General features: G+C 41.4%; 1 protein-coding gene across 1 annotated transcript; it reads left to right on the top strand.

Moving 5' to 3' along the window:
* The first annotated feature begins 1,447 nt into the window (after positions 1–1,447).
* On the top strand, positions 1,448–14,449 carry LOC115922559 (dnaJ homolog subfamily C member 3-like). The gene is made up of 2 exons (XM_030981580.1): positions 1,448–1,633; positions 14,245–14,449. The coding sequence occupies exons 1-2, from the start codon at positions 1,473–1,475 to the stop codon at positions 14,354–14,356; spliced, it is 273 nt and encodes a 90-aa protein (XP_030837440.1). The 5' UTR covers positions 1,448–1,472; the 3' UTR covers positions 14,357–14,449.
* The last annotated feature ends 337 nt before the right edge of the window (positions 14,450–14,786 follow it).

A 14,786-nucleotide genomic window follows, 5' to 3' on the forward strand; every position in this document is an offset into this window, starting at 1 on the left:
GGCTATGTGCAATTATGAGATAAAGATACTGTGAGATTTAAATACAAAACGGAATTTATATGAGAAAGTTATGGCAGTTTTAGATTATTTAGGGGTCCATTTTTCAAGAACTTGAGAGATTTTTGACGGAGTCGGTTTTAGATTTGAATTTCGAGTATGAAGATGGCATTTTGAAGGTCAAGTCATATGTCGCAGATGAAAGAACATCTCTCAGACTATCTAGAGGAATTTGTTAGAAGTTTGTAGGATCTAGGATAGTGGAGATAGGAAGGAAGATATAAAGGCCTTAAAATGGACCAGAAACGGACAAAATGGCGCCTGGACGGTCATGCATGAGTGATTTCCAAAATCGAAGAATGTAGTGACCTTGATGAGATGGTAGAGACTATGCCTATGAAATTTGAAAGGAAAAGGACATGAGGAAAGCACCTAACTAGGAATCACAAACACTACGTGCAAAACGAATGCGATTTCCTGACGATAAGGATAAGGATGAGGAAAAGGAGGAAAAGGAGAATATTAATGGGGCAGAATGTGAACGAAAACAAGGCAATGACGAAGGTCGTCATTGCAAACACATGAATACAGAGAACAGAACGATGACAACATACAACAGAGAAGGGGTTGCAAAAAGGACTTGACAGAAAGAGAGAAAGAAAAGGTACATGTAGGTACAAGTAGAGACTACATTCCACAGAAGTCCTCGTAGGCAGAGCGAACGAACGAGCCAATGAACAGGAGGCATAGGCATGTCACTCATTTTTGCTGTCTCTCGTTTCGCTTTCTTTTTCTCTTTAAGATACTTTTTCATAAAAAATAAGGGGGCTCGAGCCCCCGAGCCCCAACGTTTTGCAGGCCCTGACATGAAGGCTTCTAAATAAGCATATTTTTTCGACCGACTGTAAATTTTAGAATGTTTTTTTCTTTTCTTTCATAAACGCATAAAAAGCTATGATTTACACAAAAAATAAGACAAAATACCGGAAAATCATGTCATTTCAGCAACATTTGTATATCAATGGTATCGAATTTAAACAAATAAAATCAGTACGCCCATTCTTCAGGGGCTCATGTCTCTTCACCCCTTCAATAACATTGCACACACTCTTTCACATCCTCTCACAATGTTTCCACGATATGCGCGTATCGCTATTATAAAAACCTCCATTGATAAATATAGGGGCATTCGGAATGTTTCTTTGAATGAAATATAATTTGTATGTGATTCAATTCAGGTTTTAATATTTTTTTTTAAAGATGTTTTTGGTAAAAAAAAATACAAACCATCTGTACTCCTTTTTTTTTTGGTGGGGGGGGGGGTTAGGGGTGAAAATGCGTTTTGCCCTCCACACTTTTTCCCAGCCCCTCCCCCCCCCCCCCTTCCACTTCCGGCGCCTATGGTTATGTGTCTTTTATTTGATATATGATGTCCCTTCTTTCTTTGTTCTCAGTATTTACCCTGGAATGCAGATATGCACAGGAAACGAGCCAAAGTCTACACACAGCTTGGAGAGTTGTACAAGGCCATCGATGATCTTAGATCAGTGACTAAACTGGTTCCAGACAGCACAGAGGTCTATCTTGAAATGAGTAGAATACATTACAGTAAGGGAGATCTGGAACTGGCCTTAGCGTAAGTCCTAGTCTTATTTTGTCATAAAATAGGGCTCTTGAGTAAGTCGTAGTCTTTACTGGTCTTGTAAAAGGGGCTGTAGAGAGTAACTCGTAGTCCTAATCGGTCTATAACAAATATCCTCACATAAGTTCTGATGTTAAAATGGGGTCTAAGCACTGATTGGTCTTGAAATTATGCTTCTAGATTAAGTCTTAGTCCTTGATGATTTGAAAGAATACAAAACAGGTTGAGGAACCTTGATCAGGTTCTAAAGAAGTAATTGGTCTAGAAACAAGACTTCGTTGCCCCAACTGAGATCTAAAAACATTATTAATCGGCAATGTTTTGTTGCCCCTACGGAGATCTAAAAACAATAATAATCGGTAAGGTTTTGTTGCCCCTACGGAGCTCTAAAAATGATAATAATCGGCAGGGTTTTGTTGCCCCTACGGAGATCTAAAAACGATAATAATCGGCAAGGTTTTGTTGCCCCTACGGAGCTCTAAAAACATAAATTATGGGCAAGGTTTTGTTGCCTCTACGGAGCTCTAAAAACAATAATTATCGACAAGGTCTTGTTGCCTCTACGGAGCTCTAAAAACAATAATAATTGGCACGGTTTTGTTGCCCCTACGGAGATCTCAAAACAATAATAATCGGTAAGGTCTTGTTGCCCCTACGGAGCTCTAAAACATAAATTATGGGCAAGGTTTTGTTGCCTCTACGGAGCTCTAAAAACAATAATTATCGACAAGGTCTTGTTGCCTCTACGGAGCTCTAAAAACAATAATAATCGGTAAGGTTTTGTTGCCCCTACGGAGCTCTAAAATGATAATAATCGGCAGGGTTTTGTTGCCCCTACGGAGCTCTAAAAACAATAATAATCGGCAAGGTTTTGTTGCCCGTACGGAGCTCTAAAACAATAATTATCGGCAAGGTTTTGTTGCCCCTACGGAGCTCTAAAAACAATAATAATCGGCAAGGGTTTTGTTGCCCCTACGGAGCTCTAAAAACGATAATAATCGGCAAGGTTTTGTTGCCCCTACGGAGCTCTAAAAACAATAATAATCGGCAAGGGTTTTGTTGCCCCTACGGAGCTCTACAAATGATAATAATCGGCAGGATTTTGTTGCCCCTACGGAGCTCTAAAAATGATAATAATCGGTAAGGTTTTGTTGCCCGTACGGAGCTCTAAAAATGATAATAATCGGCACGGTTTTGTTGCCCCTACGGAGCTCAAAAAACAATAATACTCGGCAAGGGTTATGTTGCCTGTACGGAGCTCTAAAAATGATAATAATCGGCAGGGTTTTGTTGCCCCTACGGAGCTCTATAAATGATAATAATCGGTAAGGTTTTGTTGCCCATACGGAGCTCTAAAACAATAATACCCGGCAGGGTTTTGTTGCCTCTACGGAGCTCTAAAAACATAATACTCGGCAAGGGTTTTGTTGCCCCTACGGAGCTCTAAAACCAATAATAATCGGCAGGTTTTGTTTGCCCCTACGGAGATCTCAAAACAATAATAATCGGTAAGGTTTTGTTGCCCCTTACGGAGCTCTAAAAATGATAATAATCGGCAGGGTTTTGTTGCCCCTACAGAGCTCTAAAAACGATAATAATCGGCAAGGTTTTGTTGCCCGTACGGAGCTCTAAAAATAATAGTAATCGGCAGGATTTTGTTGCCCGTACGGAGCTCTAAAACAATAATTATCCGCAAGTCTTTGTTGCCCCTACGGAGATCTTAAAACAATAATTATCGGCAAGACCAGGGACGTACGCAGGGCGGGGGGTTGGGGGGTTGGGGGGTTCAAACCCCCCCCTTTGGTATTTTTATGGGTGTAACCCCCTAAAAACCATAAACCCCCCCCTTTCGATTTTTTTTTTTTTTTATTTAAAAAAAAAAAATATGCCCACGGCTAACCTAAAAAAGTGTCCGCTTACCCCCCCCCCCCCCCCCCTGAGCGACTTTTCGGCTGGCTGAGTCGTTGCGATTTTTTTTGGACTCCAAAAAAAAAAAAGTGTCCGCTTACCCCCCCCCCCCCCCCCCCCCCCCCCCCCTCCCCCTCCCCATCCCACTGAGCGACTTTTCGGCCGGCGCGATTTTAAATTTTTTTGGGAGCAAAAGATTTTGGGCCAGATTTTAAAACCCCCCCCCCCCCCCTTGAAAAAATCCTGCGTACGCCCCTGGGCAAGACATTGTTGCCCCTACGGAGATCTAAAACAATAATAATCGGCAAGACTTTGTTGCCCCTACGGAGATCTAAAACAATAATTATCGGCGAGACTTCATTGCCACCATGGAACTCCTAAATTAATACCTATTGGCGGGACATTGCCGATAAGGAGATATGAAAGCATATCTTCATCGAAATGACTGAAACGCATGGCACAAAAACCGTAATGACTCGGGCTTAGTTTTTCAATCCATCTCCATCCTTTTTACTTGGACCAATCAATATCGGGAAGTTTTTGTTTACCTATCGTTGGTTCAACATCTTTACTTCGCGTTGTGACCTTTTTTGGTGCGTTTTCAGAGTTTTTAATCAGTGAAAAACTTGAATTTTCCTCGGGAGGAGGGTCGGGAATTAAATCAAAAACAATTAAAAGTTGAGATAATGGTACATCGAATCGTCTTCTTACTCATAGTTACGTTTTAATTAAAACGTCATAGCTTCCGCGCTTCGCGCGTGAGGGTGGGAATTGATTTAAAAAAAGGATTAATCGTCGAGAACGGTACAACGAATCGTCTTCTGTATCTAATAATTTATTTAAAAAATACAAGCTTCCGCGCTTCCCGTGGAATTCAGGAAAGGATAGAGTTGAGAACGGTATCGAATCGTCTTCTTTCTCTAATAATTTATTAAAAACATCTAAGCTTTCACGCTTCCCGTGGAATTCAGAAAAGGATAAACGGATAAAACGAGTCGAGAACGGTACAACGAATCGTCTTCTTTCTCTAATAATTCAATGAAACGTCATAGGGGGAAACTCCCCACTCCCTCCACCCACCCCACGGGCGGATCCAGCCTGCGGCAGGGGACCAAAGGGGGGGGGGGGGAGCCCAGTGGGAGAATATTTAGCGGCGAAACAGCCTGCCTGTTAATAAGGGGGGGGGGGGTAGTGAGCACTATTTTTTTTTGCTCCCGAAAATTTGAAAATCGCGCCCGGCCGATATTTCGCTCAGTTTGGGGGGGGGGGGGGGGGGGGGGGGGGGGGGGGGGGGGGGGGTGAGCATTTTTTTTTTTGGGGGGGGGGTGCAAATTCCCCCCCCCCCCCATAAAACGGCGTGAGGTGATTTTACGCACAATTTCCACTTTGGTCTTAGTGCCCCTTAGGATATAGATTTGTGCCCCTTTCAGTGGATTTGTGCCCTCTCAAAAAAGTGGCCTTGACCCAAATTTGACGTATTTCGAGGCCTGTAATTGGCGTGGGGTCCAGGGGGCGGAGCCCTTAGAAGCTCAGAGGTGTAAGGCATTACCGTAATATGAGCATCTAGGGGCGGCCCGCCGTATGGCCTAGGTAGAATCCAGGGGGCAGAGCTCAGGGGCTTTAGACATTTAATCACGGTCAGATGAGCATAGTTTGATACCTTTTATTTTGTGTGTCACTGGCAGGTCACTATTCTTTCTTTCTTTCTTCTCTTTCTTTCTTTTCTTTCTTCTCTTTCTCTTATATACTTTTTCATAAAAAGTTGGGGAGGGAGGGGGGGGGGGAACTCTTGGGCCCTGATATGTAGGCCTCGAAATAAGCATATTTCTCGCCTAAGTTTAGGAATGTGTAATTTTCCAACAAACACATATAAAAACTATAGGAAAATTCAAATTCCGGCAATTTGTCAAATTTCAGCAAAATTTGTAAATCACTGGTATGGAATTAGAAATAAACCACGTTTAAATTTTTTATTGGGTGGGTAACTGCCCCCCCCCCACATGCCCCCCAGTCCCCCCCATCAGTACCCCAGTGCCCCCCCCCCCGCCGATCAAAACCATATTGGCGGGAAAATCGCAACTGATCTCCCTACCTACCTTTCTTCTTTCTCTTTTGTTTTCTTCTAGGCCAAGAGCATTACTTTAACATGGAAATGTTTGATAACAAGCTGATTTTTCAGGATAGGTCCAGGAATATGTCCAGATTAACATACTAAAAGTCCTCATAAATCCTCCTTGAGCGTTTTCGCAAATTCAAGATGGCGTCCAAAATGGCCGCCATGTCCTGAATTTCTTATAGCTCTGCAACTAGATAACCCAACAAATGCAAATTTAAATGTCTAAATATATGTTTTCAGCATAAGGAACTCAACCAAATAGTTATTAACAAATTTGAAAACACACAAGTGGCAGTAAAACCACTTGAGCCCTTCCCGAAATCCAAAATGGCCATTATTTCCAAATTTATCTCATTGTAAGTAGATACATAATGAATATAATCAAATGTCTATACTAGAAAACACCATTGAAATACATATCAGTACAACAATCTTTGAATTAAAAAATACTTCTTATGCATAAAGTACACACACACACACACACACACACACATACATATGGCTGCTTCCATCATCCTCAACGATATCAGACTGACAGTGTGCAACCGTGAAGAGTACTCAACATTAGATGGAACTGAAAACGTAGACACATTAGTACCAAGGTCGCTAAAGCTTTTTATACATAATGACTGTAAGAGGTGCGGTATGGATGTTGCTTTGCTGCAGCACTAGTTGGGAAGTAGACTTTTTAACTGAAAGGATGAACTCAGAGAACTGCGACCAATTGCCCATTTAATTGTATGCAGTGGTGACGGTAGTCATCAAGACCTGCTGGCCACTAATAAAGGCTTTCCCGCTCTTTTTTTTTTACCCTGCCGTCATGGGTGCTTCCACTGCGAATGTTCAAGCAAGCCATAGTCAAGTTTCTTGTGGACAATATTGAAAGTTTTATGACTGCCCTGATGGTAGATTGCAGAGACCGTATCACACACCCTGTCACAGCTTAAGAAACAGGCAATTTCTAGTGTCCCCTATGTCATGCTGAATTTCATGAATGTTGAAGACCGTGACAGGATTCTGCGGCATAGCATGTGCATATCTATGGAAGTGGTTGCCGGAGCAACTAGCATGACCAGTAAATCTGTGTCCTTACCAACGACAACAACGGGCACCTGTTCTGACTCTGCTACTACTTGTGCTGTAGAGACAATCAGGTTATTGGCATCCGCTTCTGCCTGCTTGATACCGGTATGTACAATTGTCACGTAGAGTTTGAATAAGTCTCACCTTATTGTTGCTGTAGGCAAGGAAAGCTGTTTGGGTTGTGCTTGTTGCATATAATATATTATCATGAAATAAAGAGGTACATCTTTGGGCTATTCGTCTCTGCTCAGCTTCTTTTGTCGAAGTGGCACTTCCATATCCATCGAACATCACCGTCAAATGAGCTCCATATGTTAAGGGTGGCAGTAGGCGACCACGGCCATCTTAAACAAAGAGACCATTTCTGGCACGTTGGATTGCCTGGAGAACGAATTCAGCAGTAGACCCAGGGAACTCTTTATTGGCTTCCGCATCACCCCACCTTTGAAAAGGAAAGTGCGTGGGAATATGTTTATAAGCAAAGACCGATTCCATCTCAGTGTTGTTATTCAGGACACATGTTATTCTGTTGAACAGTAGTGTTGGGTTGACTTATGTGCTTTGTCCCCTGATTTTCACTCTCTTACTCTTGGCACCAATGGTCTTTACCTTGTCCCTACGATGTACGTAGCTTGAATTCTGTAAACTTCCTACCATGCATTCGTTTCGGATGCCGCTACTAGGCGATTTGTACAGGTTAATCAAATTAACAGATAAGCCAACGACGATGCCTGTTGACAAGGAGACCAGGCAATTAGTTTCGTATCAAGCAAATGGTGATGTGCCTGCAGCCATCCAACAAAGAAACATGTTTCTTTATTGTCTCTTGACCAGGTACTTTGCTGTATGTCTTTATGCTGCTGTGGTGTACCAGTGTGTACTCCGGTGAACTGTTCCAGTTCATCACAGGTAGGAACACAGTGAGGAAGTACATAAACCCACTTTAATAGCCAATGTACTGTCTGAGATTCCACGTCCACGAGTCATTTCTCTAGATGTTTTTCAGCTGCCGCATCAGGAACTTTTCAATGTGTCTGATCAGAGAAGTTTCCACCCCAGAATGAATCCACACGGCGGATGGTGAAGTACGTATCCCATTTCTGCGAATTCATTTCCTGGCATGGTTTGCTCTAGATCGAGCTTCCATCTGTTGTAAAAACAACCTGGCATATTTGAACTAGGGAAGATGTCCTGCAGCATTGAAATGTTGTATCATTTCCCTCACACAGCTGAGATGGAGCTTCCAGTCCCCTGTCCTTTCAGCTGGAATGAAACATTGCAGAAGAGACACATAAATGTCGGATTTACTGCAAACCAAAGTTTCCCTGTCCTACTGTGTCCTGCTGCCCGTTCATGAGTTGTGAAATGATCTGACTTTAACAGACTGTTAGGCACACTCTTTCAGGTACAACATTCACCTTCTTGTCCTGGTTTGAGGAGTGCACCATACAGATTCGCTAAGTGGTCCTTATCTATGCTGTCTAAGACGCCAGTTTACTCATCAACACGCCATTGAGGGCAGCTGAAGTAAGAATGTGAGAACGAAGAGAAGGGAAAATGCATGATTGCATATGTATGACAGACCCTTTGGCGTACACTGTCTCCCATAGCTCTACAAGCTTACTTCTGCCCATGACGTGGACTATATGCTGCCGAGATATGACATGATATGATGAGGTGAAATCCACCGAAACGGACGATTACTTTTCCTAGGTCTTGAGAAGAAGCTACAATCTCTGCTGCCTTGATGTACGAGGGCTGGTTAAAAATACTGGACTATTCTTAAGTTATATGTTTTTCACATTGTGACTGTGCAAAGTATAGTGCCGTGTAGATGATACTCGGGATTGGAGGGGTCTAAAATTTATGATGGGCAGAGTTTCAATTCTCGTACTGGTCACTCTGTATGGCCACTTTCATGAAACCAATCCATGAAGGACAAAGCTCGTGTTGCTCAGCTCAAGATGTATATCGTTCACGTGAGCCACACTTCCGTGTTTATATACGAAGCCTCTAACAATATTGGCGACAATGACCTGGTCTACTAGCAGAAATGACCTGGTCTAGCAGAGATGACCTGGTCTACTAGCAGAGATGACATGGCATGGGCTATTGAGGTGCATGTCCTGTTTGAAACCTTGTGACTTTTGCCTTTGCGACAATAATTGGTACTAATGTGTCTCCATTTTCAGTTCCATCTAACGTTGAGTACTCTTCACGGTTTGCACACTGTCAGTCTGATGAAGCAGCCATATGTGTCCATGTGTGTGTGGGTGGGTGGGTGTGTATACGTTATGTATAAGAAATATTTAATTATTTAACGAAAGGTTATTTGTATTGATAAGTATTACAATAGTGCTTTTCTAGTATAGACATTTGATTGTATTCATACCGCACCTACTTTAATACAGTGAGATAAATTCGAAATAATGGCCATTTGGACGCCATTTTGGATTTCGGAAAGGGCTCAAGTGGTTTACTGCCACTTGTGTGTTTAAAAATTTATTGATAAGTATTTGGTTGAGTTGCTTATGCTGAAAACACATATATTTAGACATTTAAATTGGGTATTTGGGTTCTAGTTGCAAAGTTATAAGAAAATCAGGAAATGGCGGCCATTTTGGACGCCATCTTGGATTACGGAAAACGCTCAAGGAGGATATATGAGAACTTTAAGTATGTTATTTTAGACATATTCCTGGAGCTATCCTGAAAATCAGCTTGTTACCAAAAATTTCCAGGTTAAGCCTATTTTGACCTAATGCTCTTGGCCTATTCCCTTTCTCTCCTGTTTGGAGCAGGATTTATCGCAACTGATATCCCCCCTTCTTTTCTTTTTTATTCCTCTCTTTTCCTTCCTTTATTCTTGTCTTTTCTTTTTTTTTATAATTTACCTTTCCTTCCTTTTATCTTATTTTTATTGATGGGGGAGGGGCCGCAACAGTCTGGGAGACAAGGCCCTTACGGTTCCCCCCCCCCCGAACTTTCTTCTTTTCCCCCTTTTCTTTTTCCTCTTCCTCTTCTTTCTTTCCCTTTCTCTCCCTCTTTCTATTTCCCGTCTTTTCCCTCTCTCTCTCTCTCTCTTTTTTTTCCTTTTATTGTTTGGGGGGGGGGGGGGGGATGGGGGAGGACTATTTATGAAAAGTACAATAAAAAATCTTCAATCTAAGCCAGAAAATGATCACTTTCGGCCCAAAAAATTGACATCATTGATAACGAAATCCTTAATTTGTCCATTTAATAGCTACCCCAACTCCACAATGAATGTATTTTCTTAAAGCTTAGAATCCATTGATCATTTAAAGATAACAATCTCAATTTTGATGAAGAAAAAAAATCAATACCCACTGGCCCCTTAACGGTACACGTTCAGTGTTACGTGATGTACGTATGGAATGTACGTTCGAAAATCTGTGCATGCACAGCCCCGAGTGGGGTGGGTAGCATGTTATCCCCGGCAGTCCTTGTCGCAGTAGCTTCTGAAAGGAATTTTCTACAAGTGTTACTGTTAGTGGCCACTAAGGCCCAGTAGTGACTATAAAAGACATATGCTCTTCCTGGCTATTTGGGAATGCGTCAGTTTGCACAGAAATGGAGAAACGCGCATTTTGTTGAAGTCATGTGATATCACGAACATTTATAAATAGCTTGTATGGAATGGAAAATAAGTCATGGTTTAATTTTATATTCTTTTTATTTTTTATTTTATTCATTTATTTTATTTTGATTTTATTTTTATTTATTTATTTATTTATTTATTTATTTATTATTATTATTTTTATTATTATTATTATTTTTTTTTTTTTTTTTTTTTTTGGGGGGGGCACAAGCAGGGGCGTCGCCAAAGGTGGGGGGGGGTGTGGGGGGCTGCGAACACCCCCCCCCCCACCTGTCAGGATATTGTCGGTAAAATTGCGCTGCCGTCGGGAAAAGAAGAAAAGGGGGAGGGAAAAAAAGAGAGGGAAAAAAAGAGAGGGAAAAAAGAGAGGGAAAAAAGAGAGGAAAAAAAAGAGAGGGAAAAAAGAGAGGGAAAAAAAGAGAGGGAAAAAAAGAAAGGGAAAAAAGAGAGGGAAAAAAAGAGGGAAAAAAAGAGAGGGAAAAAAAGAGAGGGGAAAAAAGAGAGGGAAAAAAGAAAGGGAAAAAAGAAAGGGAAAGGGAAGAAAAGAAAAAAAGAAAAGGAAAAGAAAAGAAAAAAAGAAAAGAAAGGAAAGGAAGGAAAAGAAAGGAAAGAAAAGAGAAGAAAGAAAAAAAACGAGGGAAGAGAGAAAAGAAAGGAAAAAAAAAAAAAGAAAAGGAAAAAAGAAGAAAAAAAAGTGAAAGGGAAACAAAAGAAACGAAAAACGGGGGATGAAAGAGAGGAGAGAGGGGGAGGTAAGAGTCTGAGAGAGGAGGAGTGGGAGTAAAAGAGAGAAGGGGGTTGTTGGGTGGAGTCGTCTCGTCGAGGGAGCAAGAAGACACGGGTAAATATGTTGCTGTGTCGGTCAGCTGTGTCGGTATTCTTGATCGATCCTCGTGTACTATATCAATGCAGAAGTTTGAAGTCGGTGAAATGTATATATATATATTGTCGGTCGGCCCGACAAGTTTTTTTTCCCTATGGCTGAATGTGAGAACTTTCTTATCCGCTGTGATGACTTCGAGAGGACAAAACTACAATACTTGTATTTTTTCGAAGTTTCACTTTTCTATAATATCAGCTAAAGAAATCAGAGGTTTGTAAATTTTCGGGAAACTAAATTCAAACAAGGTTTAAGAGTCAACAACGGTACGACGAATCGTCTTCCTTTCTTTATTGTGATGAAACGCCAAAAATTCAGCGCTTCGCGCGGAAGGGGCAACTTCATTTAGACGAGTCGAGAATGGTACGACGAATCGTTTTCTTTCTCTAATAATTTAAGGAAACGTCAAAGCTTCCGCGCTTTGCGCGAGAGTGGGAAACTGACTTCAGACAAATATGGCATATTAAAAGTCGAAACCGGTTCAACAACGAATCGTGTTCTTTCTCTAATAATTTGAGGAAACGTCAAAGCTTTCGCGCTTCGCGCGAGGGGAGGAAACTGAATTCAGATGAATAGGGCTTAATAAGATTCGAAAACGGTACGAGGAATCGTCTTCCTTTCTCATTATTGTGATGAAACGCCAAAAATTCCGCGCTTTGCGCGAAAGGGGGAAAACTTCATTAAGACGAGTCGAGACGGTACATCGAATCGTCTTCTTTCTCTAATAATTTTTCGCACTTCGCGCGAGTGGGGGGAAAACTGAATTCAGATGAATAGGGCTTATTTAGAGTCGAAAACGGTAAAACGAATAGGTTTCTTTCTCTAATAATTTAAAAAAACGTCAAAGTTTTCGCGCTTCGCGCGAGAGGGAGAAACTAAAATTAGATGAATAGGGCTTATAAGATTCGAAAACGGTACGAGGAATCGTCTTCCTTTATCTATATTTGTGATGAAACGCCGAAATTCCGCGCTTTGCGCGGAAGGGGAAAACTTCATTAAGACGAGTCGAGAAAGGTTCGACGAATCGTCTTCTTTCTCTATAATTAAGGAAAAGTCAAAGCTTCCGCGCTTCGCGCGGGAGGGGGAGAAACTGAATTCAGACAAGGATTAAGAGTGGAGAACAGTACACCGAATCGTCTGCTTTTTCTCATAATTTTATGAAACGTCAAAGCTTCCGCGCTTTGCGCAGGAGGGGCGGGAACTGAATTCAGAAAAGGATAAACAGTCGAGAACGGTACAGCAAATCGTCTTCTTTTTTATAATAATTTAATGAAACGTCAAAGCTTTCGCGCTTCGCGCGGGAGGGGGAAAACTTCATTCAGCCAAGGATTAACAGTCGAAAACGGTACAATTTATCGTCTTCTCTTCCAAATAATTTAAGGGAACGTCTAAGCTTCCGCGCTCTCGCGCGGGAGGCCCATCAACCACACCCCCTAATGAGCGCGCTTTTAAGTGATTCTCTTGCTCACTACCGCCCCTCCCTAAAATGAGATCCTAGCTCCGCGCCTGCATTAAAAATATATAGCTATGATGCTGACTAAATGAATAAATAATTCGTATATTTATGTCGTCGAGGAAAATGACAATTTTTCGCACTTGCAAGTACTATAGATAGTCCATAGGAAAAACAATTTAGCTTCGGACCCAGGTCTACACACCCCCCCCCCCACTGAAAAAGGTTCTAGCGACGCCCTTGGGCACAAGCGCCCCTCCCCCTACCAGTACGCCTGTGCCATCAGGCTCAATTCATGCTTAAGTGCAGGTAGATGCTCGCACAGTTAAAACTTGAACTATGTATTTTTATGCCTCCGTTACGAAGTAGCCGAGGCATTATGTTTCGGGTTGTCCGTCCGTCCGTCCGTCCGTACGTCTTGTACGTACGTCTGTACGTACGTCCCGTTCTCGTGATCACGTTATCTGAAGAACGGATCAATGGATTCCTACCAAACTTTGGTCAATATATGTATTCTAGCAAAGTCGATGAACTGATTAGATTTTGGGGTCACGAGGTCAAAGGTCAAAGGTCACAGGGCTCATTATGTATGCAAAAACAGCTCGTGATCGCGTTATCTGAAGAACCGATTGATGGATTCCTGCCAAACTTTGGTCATGTATGTATCTTGTAGAGTCGATGAACTGATTAGATTTTGGGGTCACGAGGTCAAAGGTCAAAGGTCACAGGGCTCATTATGTATGCAAAAACGGCTCGTGATCGCGTTATCTGAAGAACCGATTGATGGATTCCTGCCAAACTTTGTCATGTATGTATCTTGCAGAGCCAATGAACTGATTAGATTTTGGGGTCACGAGGTCAAAGGTCAAAGGTCACAGGGCTCATTATGTATGCAAAAACAGCTTGTGATCGCGTTATCTCAAGAACCGATTGATGGATTCCTGCCAAACTTAGGTCATGTATGTTACTTGCAGAGCCGATGAACTTATTAGATTTTGGGTAACGAGGTCAAAGGTCAAAGTCACAGCGCCCATTATGTATGCAAAAACAGCTTGTGATCACGTTATCATTAGAACAGATTGATGGATTCCTGCCAAACTTAGATCATTTATGTATCTTGCAGAGCCAATGAACTGTGTAGATTCTTGGTTCATAAGGTCCAAGGTCATGGGCTCATTAGTATGCAAAAATAGCTTGTGAACGCATTCTCATTAGAACTGACAGATGGATTACTATTTAACTCTGGATATCTTGCAGAGCCAATGAGCTGAGTAGATATTAGGATCATGAGGTCAAAGTTCAAAGGGTCATATATGTATATGAGAAATTGTTTGTAATCACGATATTCTGAGAACCTGTTAATGGATTACAATTGAACTTGAATTTGAAAAATTTCTTCTGTTTTGGTTTGTAAAATTGCTCTATGACGGAGGCATCATTTCGACTGCGCGCAGTCGAATTCCATCTAGTTACAACATATTTTGCAAAAGGTCACGGTTTGCCCAAAACATGTATATTATTCTTTTTTGCTTTGTTTGATCTTTAGGGACATCCGAGAATGTTTGAAACTTGACCCTGATCATAAAGAGTGCTTACCTCTTTATTCATTTATGAAGAAGATGAAAACTGCTGAAAAATATATCCGTGATGGAAGGTGAGCATTTATGACAATAATAATTGCATTTATTGTATTCAGAACTGCTAGTCCTCTGCCCTCCTTGCCTCCTAGTTCCTCTCCCCCTCTCTCTGTCCCTCTCAGTAATTTTCCTCTTTACCTTTTTATATGCAATATTTCATATGTATAAAATGTAACATTAATTGAATTTAAATTGTTTATGTCTATAAATGTTTGTGTAGAAGTATGTTAGCCAACCACTATGACAGCAGCTACGTCAGTTTGGCTATTCTCATGTACATGTTCTATTCGCTGATATTCATTATCTCTTTTGTCTCCACATTTACTTAAATAAGTATAAACTTATAAGTATTAATATCATTGTGATGTTTTTAAATCTAAGGTATGATGAGGCTGTAGGCAAGTTAGAAGCATCAATAAAGGCTGCAGGGAAAGGAAGTGTTTATGAACTC

The sequence above is a fragment of the Strongylocentrotus purpuratus genome, unplaced genomic scaffold (assembly GCF_000002235.5).
Source record: "Strongylocentrotus purpuratus isolate Spur 01 unplaced genomic scaffold, Spur_5.0 spur5_scaffold_12, whole genome shotgun sequence".
Taxonomy (NCBI): Eukaryota; Metazoa; Echinodermata; class Echinoidea; order Camarodonta; family Strongylocentrotidae; genus Strongylocentrotus; species Strongylocentrotus purpuratus.

Coding starts and splice junctions, on each gene's coding strand:
- LOC115922559 (XM_030981580.1), top strand. CDS start 1,473: ATGCACAGGAAACGAGCCAAAGTCTACACACAGCTTGGAGAGTTGTAC. Junction 1,634..14,244: donor GATCTGGAACTGGCCTTAGC/GTAAGTCCTAGT, acceptor TTTGATCTTTAG/GGACATCCGAGAATGTTTGA.